At 41.2% G+C, this 16,155-nt stretch overlaps 1 protein-coding gene across 1 annotated transcript; it reads left to right on the forward strand.

Moving 5' to 3' along the window:
- The first annotated feature begins 1,619 nt into the window (after positions 1-1,619).
- LOC142198633 (olfactory receptor 5V1-like) lies at positions 1,620-10,656 on the forward strand. Its single transcript, XM_075269662.1, has 2 exons — positions 1,620-2,427; positions 10,544-10,656. Exons 1-2 carry the CDS (start codon positions 1,620-1,622, stop codon positions 10,654-10,656), a joined length of 921 nt encoding a protein of 306 aa, XP_075125763.1.
- Positions 10,657-16,155: the final 5,499 nt, after the last annotated feature.

Consider the following 16,155-nt stretch of genomic DNA (forward strand, 5'->3'; position numbering starts at 1 on the left):
ATTTATAATAGAGCATGGACCACACTGCGGCACATTCCACATTACGTACCGGTTGACATCGATAAAGCCCCGGTTGGCATCTTCAGATCTTCAAAAAGCAATAAATATTGATGTAATTTAATAATTAGAGATGAGCGAGTAGTATTCGATCCAGTAGGTATTCGATCGAATACTACGGTATTCGAAATACTCGTACTTGATCGAGTACCACTCGCTATTCGAATGGGAAAATGTGATGCAGAACCAGCGTTGATTGGCTGAATGCTGTACAGTTGGCCAATCAACGCTGGTTCTTCTCCTACCTTTAGAAGTCTTCTCCACGCAGCATCCCCGCGGCGTCTTCCAGCTCCGAATTCACTCTGATAGGCATCGGGCCTGGGCAGAGCCGACTGTGCATGCCCACGCTACAAGAAAATGGCCGCTTTGACTGCAAGCGGCCATTTTTTTGTAGTGCATTCATGCGCAGTCGGCTCTGCCCAGGCCCGATGCCTGGCAGAGTGAATTCAGAGCCGGAAGATGCCACGGGGACGCTGCGCGGAGAAGACTTCTTGGAGAATCCAGCCCGACCCTCACTCGTGGACTTGGTAAGTTTAATTTGATCGAATGTTGCCTACCCCTGAAGCGAGCATTTTTCCCCCATAGAGTATAATAGGATTCGATATTCGATTCGAGTAGTCGAATATTGAGTGGCTACTCGAAACGAATATTGAATATTTAACTACTCACTCATCTCTATTAATAATCATGTTATTGATAATTAACAAACTTTCCTTATTAAGAACTAGTTAACCCATCTTTCATAGGAACTTCTTTCTTATCTTCTTGATGTTTTGGGGTTTTTTTTTTCAAATTTTATCCATTTATTAAAAACTCAACCATTAAGTCATTGACTAGTCAGTAGAGCAGACGAGGCAGGTAAATAACTCCCATGCTTATTTGTCAGCCTCGTCTTGGGACTAAAGTAATGACTCCTGAGAGTAGTAGAAAGGTTTTTATACAGCTTAGAGTAACTCAATTGTCAGGCACAGACTACACATAATGGAGGTTCTACCTTATGCCGTGAATTTTTTATATCTTTTTTTACAGTTCATCTTCTACGAAATTCAGGCATTTTTTCAAGTGTCTCATTGCCGATGTAACTGAAACAAATGAATTCCGACGTTCAGAGGTTCTAAAAAATAACTGATGGGGAATGTTTATCAGGAAGGATTTTCTTTCCCTCTCATGATAGCATGCACCTAGCAGGCTCGGAGGCTTATAGTAGCAGCTGCAATAGGGTAGGGCAACTTTGAGGGTCAAGCTCCATCCAGATAAACTGCAGTTCGTGATGGTTCTGATGACTCTCCATCCAATACGGACCATGGACATGTCTTAATAGTATTGTAAATATTCCATAGCACATGTAGGACATGTCATTACAAAGGTCCTATACCCTACGAACATGGTCAGCTCATCATGCATGGGGTCTCCAGCTGGACATTGTGGGATTTTATTTTTTTAAGATTAAACCATCCAAGCCATGAATATTTGGAGCACTTGTAGCCAAGATATAGTACTTAAAATCTCAGGTACTCACCTCCAGTACAATATATGTTCTTTCGAAGGAATTTAAGGAAAACATGGACAATAAGACGTTGGCCACTGAGTTGATTCTTTTAGGATTTTCCGATAACATGGAAACTAATCTCTGTTTGTTCCCTGTATTTCTCTTGATCTATTTCTTCTCTGTATTGGGAAACTGTCTTATCATATGTATCATTATACTGAACCCGCCCTTACAGACCCCAATGTACTTCTTCCTCTGCAATTTATCCTTCATAGACTTGTGTTATTCGTCATCAGCGATACCTAAGCTGCTGGTAGACCTTGTATCCACTCATAGGTCAATATCAGTCATTGGTTGTCTCATACAGTTTAAGGTTATCCTATTGATAGGAGCCACCGAATGCCAACTTCTTGCCGTCATGGCCTATGACCGATACGTGGCCATCTGCCACCCACTCCACTACCACGTTCTCATGAGTAGAAGTATATGTTTCTGTTTAGCCGCCTTTGTGTGGATATTTAGTTTCATAAATGTAATAATCCCATCCCTTGCCATGCCCATAACATTGTGTTACCCCAACAAGATTGACCATTTCATGTGTGAGGTCCTATCGGTGCTGAGGTTGTCATGTGATGATACCTCTCTTCAAGAGCTTGTAATATTTAGTATGGGTTTTATCGCTCTTCTTATCCCTTTTGTGTTAATTCTGGTGTCCTATAGTTGTATTATATCTTCTGTATTGAAGGTTCAGTCTTCTGGAAGGTCGAAGGCCTTTTCTACTTGTACCTCCCATATTACTGTGGTGGCAATGTTTTTTGGGGCTTCAATGTTGACTTATTTAAGACCATCGTCTACCGAATCTTTGAGCCAGGACAAATATTTTTTAATTTTTTGTGCTATTATTTCTCCAATGATAAATCCTCTTATCTATACTTTAAACAATAGGGAAGTTAAAAAAATAATCGCGAAATATCTTTAATAATAAATACATGATGGAAGGCAGCGGGCAGAGAGATGGGGGCAGAAAGTGGTAAATGATCCTAAATCTTGTATGGCATAAAACACCTGTATGACATTCCAAATGAGATTTTTATTTTGTATCAATGTCTGGACACTGTGCATAGTATTTTGTGTAAGACCAAAAAGAGTTGTCTAACTCAGGGTCAGTAACTGTTGATATAAAACAAAAGAAGTCATACTGAACTACCCTCGACACTCCATTGTACAGTCCCGATTCCCGTTCCCTCCCAAACCAGAACTCACTGACCTGGACCCAGAGAGGCTCACATGACTTCTGAGACCAATTTCTGTCTTCATAGGGTTGCTGGTGAGGGACCAGTGACATCATTCATCCACTAGTTGGTTCTGGTAAGGTACTATGTATGGCAGTATTTTTTTGCACTGTATGTCATATTGAGTGTATATTCAATGGAATGGACTGGGCCAAGAAAGATGATGTCCGGCTGTTTAGGAGTAGCAGGCAGCAGAATGGTAAACGAAACATAAAACAGGAAGATGTCAGCTTGTATATTTGGAGGCATCAGTCGGAGGTGTTTAAAAATTATAGTTATTTGTCTGATTCATTGGGCCTCACCAGTAATCCCAGACACTGACATCACTGCGGATTTCCAGACACCACAAGGAGGTCCAGAAGAGGTAATGGAAGGTGAGAATTCCTTCCTTCCTTCCTTCCTTCCCTTCCCTTTCCTTTCCTTTCCTTCCCTTCCTTCCTTCCTTCCTTCCTTCCTTCCCTCCCTTCCTTCCTTCCTTCCTTCCTTCCTTCCCTCCCTTCCTCCCTTTCTCTCTCTCTCTCCCTTTCTTCCTTCCTCTCTCTCTATCCCTTTCTTCGTTCCTTCCTTCCTTCCTTCCTTCTTATTTGTGTAAGGGAATTGCAAGTAGAACAATTTCCCAGTAGTTGCTGGTGAAACTTGGGAGGAAGGGAACAACTAGACAGTGAGTCCTAAGCTTAACCCGTCCCCTGTCCCTGCCTACTTGCCTCAGCAGAAGAGGACAACTGGGCGGCAGTCCCTCCTTAAGTTATAGGTGATAATACAGAATGCAGACAGAGACAAACTATAAAAGGAGGTCAGCTAGCCAAAAGGTTGGAACCAGTCGAGCAGTGCAGTAAAAAATAAAAATCCAAGAGAGTAGTCAGAAGAAAATCCAAAGGTCAGACGTGTAAATACAAACAGTAATAGTTTAGAGCCAGCACACATTGAAAGGCAATAGCAAGCATATCAATAGCAATAGCAATAGCATAGCAATAGACTTGATTGACCAGGAGGAGTGTCAACCAAAAGCACTAAGTTAACTCCCTAGTAGCCAAAGGAACAAAAGTAGTGGCTGGACTGAAATACAGCAACAGATCCTCAGCTGTGCTACAACAAGTGTTAAGGATCACAACTGAACATGCCTGTTGCGCTAAAACATGTGAGCGGAGGGTGGAACAGAGGCCCAAACAGGTAAAGACATTAGCGTATGACTATTTAATTGCCTAACACTGAGACCCCCACAAATAGACACAAGGGGGATTCAATGGAGTGATGTTGAATATGTTTCAATGTGAGACTATTTTTCCATATCATCTCTATGGGACTGACAAAGATAACACTTTCTTGACTGTCTTCATCAGTACCATAGAATTTCAATGAAATGTGTAACTACCGCTCGATTCGAGTGAGGGATAAAGGACCATGATGAGTTTGGGTCACAATGATGGTATCACAAGCAGCCACATTTCTAAAGTATTTTAGGCAATTGTAATCCCATTGCTGTCCTATTGTAATTGAAACTCCATATGCAAATGAATGCCATACATACGGCAGATTTATCCTGAAATGCCTTTCACGATTTCCTACTTTCTCTTTTACACAATACTTTGCAAAAGGTTTAGACAAATAAGAGGAGACAGACTGAAGAGTCAGAAGATACTGAGGGTAGGTCAGAAGTTCACACCAGGCTTCATGTCTGGGCCTGGTGTAAATATACAGGGTTTCTTTTTGTGGAGCACCACACTCCGTTGTCTGTAGATGTCCACCTGCCTGCCCCAACTATTGACATTGTCTTCCCGTCCATTGCTGTCCTACAGTAGTAAAAACACAGACTGCATGAGGTTAGCTACAAAGGGAACATGATTATGTATTGGGCCCTAACCAGCCCATTTTGGCTGCAGAATGAATGCCATAAAAATGAAGCTTGTAAGAAAGTTGACCAAACACTTTTTTTTTCCGATTACTCCCCATTCGTTTTCAATATTTAATGGTACCATCATGAAGCATAATTTATTCCCCAACATGAAATGCCCACATGGCTCTTTGCATGGAAAAATAAAGTTATGGCTTTTGAAAGTTGAGGTGTCAAAAAGAGAAATCGAAAATAGAAAATAACATATCTCAAGAACTCCTTTGCTCATGTCTTGCTAAGTTATTCATCACTTTCAAAAATTGGCCCAGTTTGCCATAGGTGCACTTGTCCGAAACACATTTTGATATTGAATCCCCATATGCAAATGAATGATATACATACAGCAGATTTATCCTGAAATGCCTTTCCCAATTTCCTACTTTCTCTTTTACACAGTACTTTGCAAAAGCTTTAGGCAGGTCTGGAAAAAAGACTACAGTTTCTTTGTATTTTCAAGGCAAACTTTTTGAAATATTTTACACTTTGCCAAGAGTCTGAACTTTGTCTAGAATCATAATTTGCTTGGACCCGGTGGGATTGTCTATAATTGATCCCAGATGATATTGACTATTTTATAAGCTGACGCTGACACTGTATATAACAATGTGCCCCCATCCTGTTCACTGTATGTTTGCTTTTTTTTTGGATGTCACTGACTGTTCATGTCTGCATTTATTCTTACTGTGCCTTAGTGTTACAAGGAGGTAAGTGACAATCCCAGCGCATGGAATGGAAATCATTGCAAAAGGGTAAATTCTGCAATTAGTTTTGGAAATGTCCCTAAACCTGCCGATTCTGTCCATACAATTTCTTGTTACAATAATTTCATACTTTAAAAATGATTTCTTAATATTTTCCTAAATAAACATCTTGAGATTACCAATTAAAGAAAATGCCTTGCAATGATTATATTTCCTACTACAGAGCCAATATGTAAGACAATGGAGTCTGATATATCGATTTATATCTCTGCTAACCCTAAATTAGTATCCCTGCGCTATGCTGAGGAGGTCCAAAAGACAGAAACAGTGCTGTCCATAGCTGGGAATCTGTTCCTTTTGGAATAGAAATGCTAATTTGGCAATTAAATCTGCATCATGTTAGTAGGCTTATTAACTGAGTCATGTATGATGTTAAGGAGGCAGCATACAGAGGCACTGTTCTCCTAATTACATCCTGGAGAATAGATTTGCATATTTTTTACCCTGAATCCCTAGAGGAGCAGGAATGACTTGTAAGTCTCCGTACGCCTATGTAGGCAAACCCTAAGCCTACTAATACTAACCCTACTAACTATATCCCACCCAACATGAAGACTAATAACCCTGATGTTACTATCGTAACTTTATCTCTACTAACTTATCTGTACAATCACTTACAATAAACATTGATCCAGGTTTCAGCCTGTTCATCTGCCAGCAAAAAGGAAGTCAACAGGCTTTCACTCTTCATGGTTTGGGCACTATAAGGGAGAATTCACACAAGAGGTTAATTGTAGTTATTTTTGAGGCCATTTATCTTGTCTTGGATTGCAGAAATTCTTGCATTGGCTCCATCCAGATGTATAGAATAGAGTTTACAACCATAGGAATTTCTGTAACAAATCTGCAGTGTCAATTACCCACTAAATGATATGTAGTGAGCAGATTGCTGGGACAAACCAGTTACTGTTGTGAGGTTGTTGGCAGCTGTTTTTGTTCCAGATTTTGCTTATTTTATGACAAATGACAAAAATGACAAAAATCATCAATGGAAATCACATTTATTAACCAATGGAGGCCTGGATTTGGAGTCACCCCCAAAATTAAAGTGGAAAAACACACTACAGGCTGATCCAACCTTGATGTAATGTCCTTAAAACAACATGCCAACATAAGCCTCAGTAGTATGTGTGGCCTCCACGTGCCTGTATGACCTCCCTACAACGCCTGGGCATGCTCCTGATTATGTTTCAGATGGTCTCCTGAGGGACCTCCTCCCAAACCTGGACTAAAGCATCTGCCAACTCCTGGACAGTCTGTGGTGCAATGTGACATTGGTGGATGGAGCAAGATATGATGTCCCAGATGTTCTCAATTGGATTCAGGTCTGGGGAACAGGCAGGCCAGTCCATAGCTTCAATGCCTTCATCTTGCAGGAACTTCTGACAATCTCCCGCCACATGAGGTCTGGCATTGTCCTAAATTAGGAGGAAACCAGGGCCAACTTCACCAGCAAATGGTCTCACAAGGGGATCTCATCTCGGTACCTATTGGCAGTCAGGCTACCACTGGCGAGCACATGGAGGGCTGTGCGGCCCTCCAAAGAAATACCACCCCACACAATTACTGACCCACTGCCAAACCAGTCATGCTGAAAGATGTTGAAGCAGCAGATCGCTCTCCACGGCATCTCCAGACTCTGTCACGTCTGTCAGATGTGCTCAATGTGAACCTGTTTTCATCTGTGAAGAGCACAGGGCGCCAGTGGTGAAGTGGCCAAACCTGGTGTTCTGTGGCAAATGCCAAGTGTCCTGCACGGTGTTGGGCTGTGAGCACAACCCCCATCTGTGGATATCGGGCCCTCATACCATAACAGTTGGTGCAGACACATTGACATTAGTGGCCTGCTGGATGTCATTTTGCAGGGCTCTGGCAGTGCTCCTCCTGTTCCTCCATGCACAAAGGCTTAGGTAGTGGTCCTGCTGCTGGGTTGTCGCCCTTCTATATCCCCCTGCACGTCTCCTGGTGTACTGGCCTGTCTCCTGGTAGCGCTTCCAATGTGTCACGTTGCAGCACAGACTGTCCAGGAGTTGGCAGATGCTTTAGTCCAGGTCTGGGAGGAGATTCCTCAGGAGACCAACCACAATCTCATCAGGAGCATGCCCAGGTGTTGTAGGGAGGTCACACACTACTGAGTTTTAAGGACATTACATCAAAGTTGGATCAGCCTGTGGTGTTTTTCCACTTTAATTTTGGGGGTGACTCCAAATCCAGGCCTCCATTGGTTAATAAATTTGATTTCCATTGATGATTTTGTTTGATTTTGTTCTCATCAAATTCAATAATAATAATAATAATAATAATAATAATAATAATAATAATAATAATAAAATCTGGAATAATTTGGTTTTAAGTCAGAACATTTATTTGATACTAGCTGGTACCCGCAACTTCTTCTGCGGTGATTGTAGAAGTGGGTATATACAGGCACGGGTAAGGTTTTCGTACTGTGTATAAGGTATGGGATATGAAATGTAACTTTGTGTCTTGTTTTTGCTATAATTCTGAGAATACGTGAGACTTTTGTGTTGAAGTTACTTTGTATTAGAGCTGCTATATATACGGTGTTGTGAGAAACTTTACATAGTGACTTTGGGACAGAAGTATTTGAAGTTAACCCTTTGCCGCCGATGGCATGTTTTGATTTTCGTTTTTCGTTTTTGACTCCCCTCCTTCTAAACCCCATAACTTTTTTATTTCTCCGCTCCCAGAGTCATATGAGGTCTCAATTTTTCCTGGGACAAATTTTTCTTCATGATGCCACCATTATTTATTCTATATAATGTACTGGGAAGCAGGGAAAAAATTCAGAATGGGGAGGATTTGAAGAAAAAATGCAGTTCTGCGACTTTCTTACGGGCTTTGGTTTTATGGCGTTCACTGTGCAACCAAAATGACCTGTCCCCTGTATTCTGTGTTTCGTTACGATTGTGGGGATACCAAATTTATATGGTTTTATTTACATTTTGACCCCTTAAAAAAAGGCAAAACTGTGTTAAATTATTATTTTTTTTAAAAGTTGCCATATTCCGACAGCCGTAACTTTTTTATACGTGCGTGTACGGGGATGCATAGGGCGTCTTTTTTTGCGGCGCTGGGTGTACTTTGTAGTTCTACCATTTTCGGGAAATGTTATTGCTTTGATCACTTTTTATTCAAATTTTTATCAGAATCAAAACAGTGAAAAAATGGCGGTTTGGCACTTTTGACCATTTTTCCCGCTACGGCGTTTACCGAACAGGAAAAATATTTGTGTAGCTTTGTAGAGCGGGCGATTTCGTATGTGGGGATACCTAACATGTATGTGGTTCACAGTTTTTAACTACTTTTATATGTGTTCTAGGGAAAGGGGGGTGATTTGAATTTTTAATCCTTTTTATTTGTTTTTATTTTTTTTTTACTTTTTTTTTAAACTTTTTTTTTTGCATTTATTAGACCGCCTAGGGATATTTACATGGGTGGGCAGTGTCGCGGATTGTCAGAGCGTTGGGGTCAGCAAACATGGCTGCTCCGGAGCGCTATAGAGCGCCTCCTGGAGTATCGTTAAGGTGAGGGGCAAAGTGGTAAAGTATATGTATATGAGATTGTGTGGGGTTAGGGGCGAGGCTGTAGAGGGCAATAGGAATTTTGTGGCTTGCTATGGTCCAAAGTGTGTGAGATTGCAAAGATGGTGGTGTGAGTTTGGGTTTTGTGGGGGTCCTAGCACAAACGTATGTGCGCTATTGTGACAAAAAGTAGCCTATTGCGCAATCGGGTGTATTAACTATGTTTGTGGAAACTTTAAGCCAAATCGGTGGAGCGGGTTTTGCGTGATTGAGGAACAAACATCCGAACATCCAAAACTCACAAACTTTCACATTTATAATATTAATAGGATTATATTGCAACTGAGTCAAAAGACATGATGAAATCCATAGAATCCTTCCTAAAATCCATGACGCGTTCAATATCTTTACACTTTCTTTTCAGAGACAATCCTAGTCCACAGAACAAAATGTCTTCTTTTATTCCCAATGCATTTTCTAAAAAGTATAACCAACGCTCAACTTCCAACTTTTTTTCTCAAAAATTTATATTTCCAAACTTCTCTTCCTTGCCCAATGATGACTTCCGAGCTTATTCAGATGTTTAAACCATTTTCTATTAACTTTAAGAAGAAGAACATTCTCTCAAGAACAAATGTTTTGGAAAATGATCTATAAAAGTTCTAATCAAATCTGAAGTTTTTGAAGATTTCACAAGATGGTCAGAAACAACACCACAGTTACTGAACTCATCCTTTTGGGGTTTTCCAGTGACTTAAGAATAAACTTTTGTCTCTTTTTATTATTTTGTGTAATCTATGGGGTAACAATTTTTGGGAATGTGTTCATAATGTACGTGGTGTTGATAAACCATCACTTGTGGACTCCCATGTACTTCTTCTTGGCCAATCTTTCTTTCATTGACTTGTGCAATGCCTCCTCAGCTGTACCCAAGCTGTTGACAGACCTCGTTTCTTCTTATCGAATCATCTCTCTTAGTGCTTGTCTCATACAGTTCAAAGTAATATTGTTCATAGGGACTACAGAGTGCAACTTATTGGCCGTCATGGCTTATGACCGGTATGTTGCCATCTGTCACCCTCTGCACTATCCTTTAATGATGAGGTGGAGCATGTGTTTTCGGTTGACTGCCTTTGTGTGGTTATTCAGTTTTACAATTGCCGTTGTTCCATCTTTTCCCTTGCCGGTCTTACTATGTTATCCAAATCAGGTCAATCACTTTATGTGTGAGATTCTAGCACTTCTCAAACTGTCATGTGATGATACCAGAATTAAAGAAATTGTGATATTTTCGCTCAGCTTTATCAGTATATTTCCTCCTTTTGTATTTATCGTATCGTCCTATATTTGTATTATATGTTCTGTTCTAAAAATTCAGTCTACTAAAAGATCTAAGGCTTTCTCCACATGTACCTCCCATATTACAGTAGTGGCAATGTACTTTGGTACTGGGATAGTCACTTATTTTGGACCATCAGGTGAGGACTCAGTAAATCGTGAGAAATATGCCTCTATTTTTTATGTTGTTGTCGCTCCAATGTTAAACCCTTTGATTTATAGTTTGAACAACAGAGAAGTAAAAAGAACAAAACTGAGTTTCAAAAAATTCTCTTTACAATAAAAGTAAATACACATTTTACATATGTGTCTTCAGAGTCATCCAAAAATATTTTGTAATAAAGCAAATATTTATACATAATTGTTGCCAAATATTGCTTAGATAATGCCATGAAGGAAATATAAAATATTTTTTCCTGATGAAGAAGGATTAAAACCTCACTTGGCCCATATCAATCTAAGCATCTGAACAGTCAAAATATTAATATTCTGGAAATACCAATTATTCTCATTGAAGGCATTTTGATCCCTATTAATATTTGTGGAAATGTAGATCCATACCCATATTGTTATTCAAATAAACCTCTCTATACCACATTCTTATATAACTTTTTTTTAAAAAGGATATTCTCCTCTTATATGATCCAAGTCATGACAAAAATATATAAGAAACAGATTCAGCTGTTTAGGAGGAGCAGCTAATAGTACAGTAAATGAAGATGATGATAAAGGGAGACGGTGACACCACTATTCGGAGGCATCAGCTGGAGGTGCTCAAAATTCTGACAGTGTTTTGACAAAATCACTGAGCACTAGAGATGAGCGAACAGTAAAATGTTCGAGGTTCGATATTCGTTTCGAGTAGCCCCTCAATATTTGACTACTCAAATCGAATATTGAACCCTATTATAGTCTATGGGGGGGGGAAATGCTCGTTTCAGGGGTAGGCAATGTTCGATCAAATTATACTTACCAAGTCCATGAGTGAGGGTCGGGCTGGATCCTCCGAGCAGTCTTCTCCTTGCAGCGTCCCCACGGCATCTTCCAGCTCTTCATTCACTCTGCCAGGCATCGGGCCTGGGCAGAGCCGACTGCGCATGCCCGCACTACAAGCGGACATGCACAGTCGGCTCTGCCCAGGCCTGATGCCTGGCAGAGTGAATGAAGAGCTGGAAGACGCCGCGGGGAAGCTGTGCGGAGAAGACTTCTAAAGGTAGGAGAAGAACCAGCATTGATTGTCCAACTGTATAGCATTCGGCCAATCAATGCTGGTTCTGCATCGAACTTTTACATTCGAACAGCGAGTGGTACTTGATCGAGTACGAGTATTTTGAATACCGTAGTATTCGATCGAATACCTACTCGATCGAGTACTACTCGCTCATCTCTACTGAGCACCCTTCCGGCCATTATGCTTGAGGCCAGACAAGATAAAACTCCCATTGTAAACTAGGTCAGCTTCTTTATCTAAATATTGATCCAGAATTCCATGGGCTTAGAGTTATCTGCTGGACTATAAGTGCACTCTAGTTATGACTCTACTTGGTGGTGAAGTCAGTTGCTATGTTTGACAAATTTCCGGATCACTATTCTCCAGATACTGGAGGATACTGGGCCTTTCTGTTTAGAAGTCTGAGTTCTTCTACCATAATGACCTTAACCCAGATTGTCATCATCCTCTATCAACATAGGGCAATGACATTGACTAAGAGATGGAAACTGTTTTTCTGCTTCGTCATTGCATGAGTGTAAGGGTTTCCTGTAAGATATACAATAGAGGGATTACATTGTTGATTTCTCAGTTGTCTGTGTTGACAATTTTGCTTGCTTCTTGAAAGAGCTTGACAAGCCAGTACAATGATGTATCTCAAAGTAGCACTATCTCTCTGGTCTACTGCATTCACTAATCATTCACTGCCTTCTTTTGCTCACACAGAGTCTCCAGCATGTTTAGATTGGAGTTCCACAAATTTAAATGTCACAGATAAGGTTGTACAAAGGCAGAATATTTTTGTCACTCCAAATCAAGCAAGATTCTATTTGCTATTTTTTTTGCTCATGATGAGCACCTTTTTAAAGCCACTATATTGGCTAAAGCCCTGGTGAAAATGGTGGCAGAAAGCTGTCAAGAGAGGAGAATATAAAGCAGATGATTGGGGCTACATGATGTTGGAACTAGGCCTGCACAACATGCCTTGCTGCATCTCTGAACTGTGGTCGCTGCTTCTCAAAACATTGACACAGTGGGCCGTGAAAGCCATGTATTGTCCTTATCCATATTTGCTGCTCCACATGTCCACGATGGAATGAACCTTTCCCCAGACTGACATACCCAAGGAAAGGACTCAATTCTGCAAAACATGGCGATATACAGCAGGGACAGCTTTGCTAGAAAAATAATGTCAGCTAGGTATCATCCACTGAGGTTGAGCGCATGCTATCAGTTGGTGAAATACAGTGGAATCAACTAGGTAGTAGTGATCGCACCACCAGCAGCTCAGCCAGGTTTGGGTTAAGATTAGAGATGAGCGAGTAGTACTCGATCGAGTAGGTATTCGATCGAATACTACGGTATTCAAAATACTCGTACTCAATCAAGTACCACTCGCTGTTCGAATGTAAAAGTTCGATGCAGAACCAGCATTGATTGGCCGAATGCTATACAGTTGGCCAGTCAATGCTGGTTCTTCTCCTACCTTTAGAAGTCTTCTCCGTGCAGCTTTCCAGCGGCGTCTTCCGGCTCTTCATTCACTCTGCCAGGCATCGGGCCTGGGCAGAGCCGACTGCGCATGACCACTTGTAGTGCGGGCATGCGCAGTCGGCTCTGCCCAGGCCCGATGCCTGGTAGAGTGAATGAAGAGCCGGAAGACGCCGCGGGGAAGCTGCAAGGAGAAGACTGCTCGGAGGATCCAGCCCGACCCTCACTCGTGGACTTGGTAAGTATAATTTGATCGAACGTTGCCTACTCCTGAAACAAGCATTTTCCCCCCATAGACTATAATAGGGTTCGATATTCAATTCGAGTAGTCGAATATTGCGGGGGTACTCGAAACGAATATCGAACCTCGAACATTTTACTGTTTGCTCAGCTCTAGTTAAGATGCACAATTGCCAGATTACTCCCGGCCACACATTTTCTCATGGATTTTTGTCATTGACATGGAAGAGGAGGAGGAGTAGAACTAGTTGATAATGATGATGGTAACAACGATCATGTGCTAGTGTGACGTGTAGATGTGGCCTGCCTACAATTAATATCACAGGGAGGAGTAGGAGAACAGCCTTGCTCACTTCCATAGCCAGTGCTACTGTCAAGTTTATTTTTCCTAATAGGAGAGTGATGCCTTTTCATGTAGGTATGCAGAGCCTTCGTTCCTGAATTTGTTTTGGATGGCCACAATAGGTTTCTGCTTGTAGGTTTTGCACATCAACAAAAATTTATTGTTTGGCAATGTCCAAAAAATTTCCACATAGGAGATGACTATATGTAGTTACAGCCACAGAAACATGTCTGCTACTACCACAACCTGGGTCACCACCCCACTATGCAAGGTTCCCCAAGCTTTCCTCAGGCAGGCTTTTTGTTCAGCATGAGCTGGAATCAGTACTATCACAACTACCACCGCCTTCTTCATCTGATGCCACCTTGTCACCCTGTACCGGTTGCCAAGTCCTATCCACAAAAGAAACATCATCATCAACGTCATCATCACCACCTTCTTTTTTTCTAAAATATTATTAAGGCCTTGCTATCGTATTCAAATTACTCGTACTCGATTGAATACCACGCGGTAAACGCAGTAAAAATTGGATTCTCCTCCCACCTTCCCCTCCTTTTTACACCAATAACTGTGCAGGGAAGGTGGGACAGGAAGTAGGAAAACGCAGGCATCACAAAAAAAACTTATACAGTCATTGGCGAAATCAGGTGAACTCCACTTTATAAGAGTGGTGGATGTCAGATTCGGTTTAGATGCGACTGTGAATTATACAGGGATAATAATAATAATAAATTTTATTTCTATAACGCCAACATATTCTGCAGCGCTGTACAATTTGTAGGGTTCAAATCCAGACAGATAGATACATTGCAAAGAAAATCATTTCACACAATGGGACTGAGGGCCCTGCTCGCCAGAGCTTACAATCTATAAAGTAGAGGGGGTGACACAAGAGGTAGCAGGGGCGGCATTGCTTATACAGAGGTCAGACACTTTTGTAATAGAGGTGACTGTCATTACATAAATATAAGACTTTATGAGCAGTTGAATAAATATACCAAAAGTATAGCACGTCTATTGGAGGAATAGGTATAACCCATCATAATAACTTTCTTTCTGACTTTATGTGGAACTAAGGAGAGTGTTCTTTCTGCAATCAGGATATTATGACTATATACATGCTTAGTCAATACTAGGAGAGTAGTTTAGCTGCATTCGGGTAGTGTGATTATTTAATAAATTGTTTGTGGAGGTTGCATCAGGTGTAGTTCATCTTACTATATATATATGTGCAATACTATTTCACTAAGATTCATCTATGTGTACTGTTTTATACGGTGTTTTGCATCTGTCCAGTATATGTGTATTTCTCTATATTGATGTATATAATTTTTAACATTGTGTTAATAAAGGTATATATTTTTTATACTTGAACCTGTAGTTGGATATGTTGAGTGTCGATAAACCATCTGGCCTGTTCCAGTTTTGTGTTTGTATATTTATGAGCAGTTGACAGTCGTGTCCTGTAACATGTGGATGGAGCTTGGACAGATAAAGTTATCCTGAGATGACATCATATCATGTGGGGAAGTGTGGGAGACAGAGGAGGGTTAAGGGTTTACGTTAGACATTGTGATCGGCCTGTCTGATAAGATGTGTCTTTAGTTTGCGTTTGAAACTGTAGAAATTGGGAGTTAATCTGATTGTCCGGGGTAGAGCATTCCAGAGAAGTGGTGCAGCTCGGGAGAAGTCTTGTATACAAGCGGGGGAGGTTCTGATAATAGAGGATGTAAGTGTTAGGTCATTGAGTGAGCGGAGAGCACGGGTTGGGCGGTAGACAGAGATGAGGGAGGAAATGTAGGGAGGTGCGGCATTATGGAGAGCCTTGTGGATGAGGGGGATAACTTTATATTTTATTCTATAATGAATAGGCAGCCAGTGTAGTGACTGGCACAGACCAGAGGCCTCGCTGTAGTGTCTAGCCTGATAGATGAGCCTGGCCGCTGCATTCAGAATAGATTGTAGAGGGGAGAGTTTAGTGAGGGGAAGACCGATTAGTAAGGAGTTACAGTAGTCAAGGCGAGAATGAATCAGAGAGACAATAAGTGTCTTTAGTGTATCTCTGGTAAGGAAAGGGCGTATTCTGGAGATGTTTTTGAGGTGGAGGTGACATGAACGTGCGAGTGATTCAATATGAGGGGTGAAGGAAAGGTCTGCGTCACACATGACCCCGAGGCAGCGGGCCTGCTGCCTAGGAGTTATAGTAAGGCCTGAGACTGCAATGGATATATCAGGGACAGATCTGTTAGATGGTGGAAACAGTAGTAGTTCAGTCTTGGAGAGATTTAGTTTCAGATAGAGTGAGGACATGATATTTGAGACAGCAGAGAGACAGTTGCTGGTGTTCTGTATGATTACAGGGGTGATGTCATGGGAAGTGTATAATTGGGTGTCATCAGGGATAGACATTCTGCCAGGGTTAGCTAGCAATTAGAATTATTTAGGCAGGAATCTTACACCAACAGCTCTTATAGGAGATAAACTTAATCTACCACTGCTTG

Source organism: Leptodactylus fuscus, chromosome 3 (genome assembly GCF_031893055.1).
Source record: "Leptodactylus fuscus isolate aLepFus1 chromosome 3, aLepFus1.hap2, whole genome shotgun sequence".
NCBI lineage: Eukaryota > Metazoa > Chordata > Amphibia > Anura > Leptodactylidae > Leptodactylus > Leptodactylus fuscus.

Coding starts and splice junctions, on each gene's coding strand:
- LOC142198633 (XM_075269662.1), top strand. CDS start 1,620: ATGGACAATAAGACGTTGGCCACTGAGTTGATTCTTTTAGGATTTTCC. Junction 2,428..10,543: donor TTTGAGCCAGGACAAATATT/TTTTAATTTTTT, acceptor GTGAGAAATATG/CCTCTATTTTTTATGTTGTT.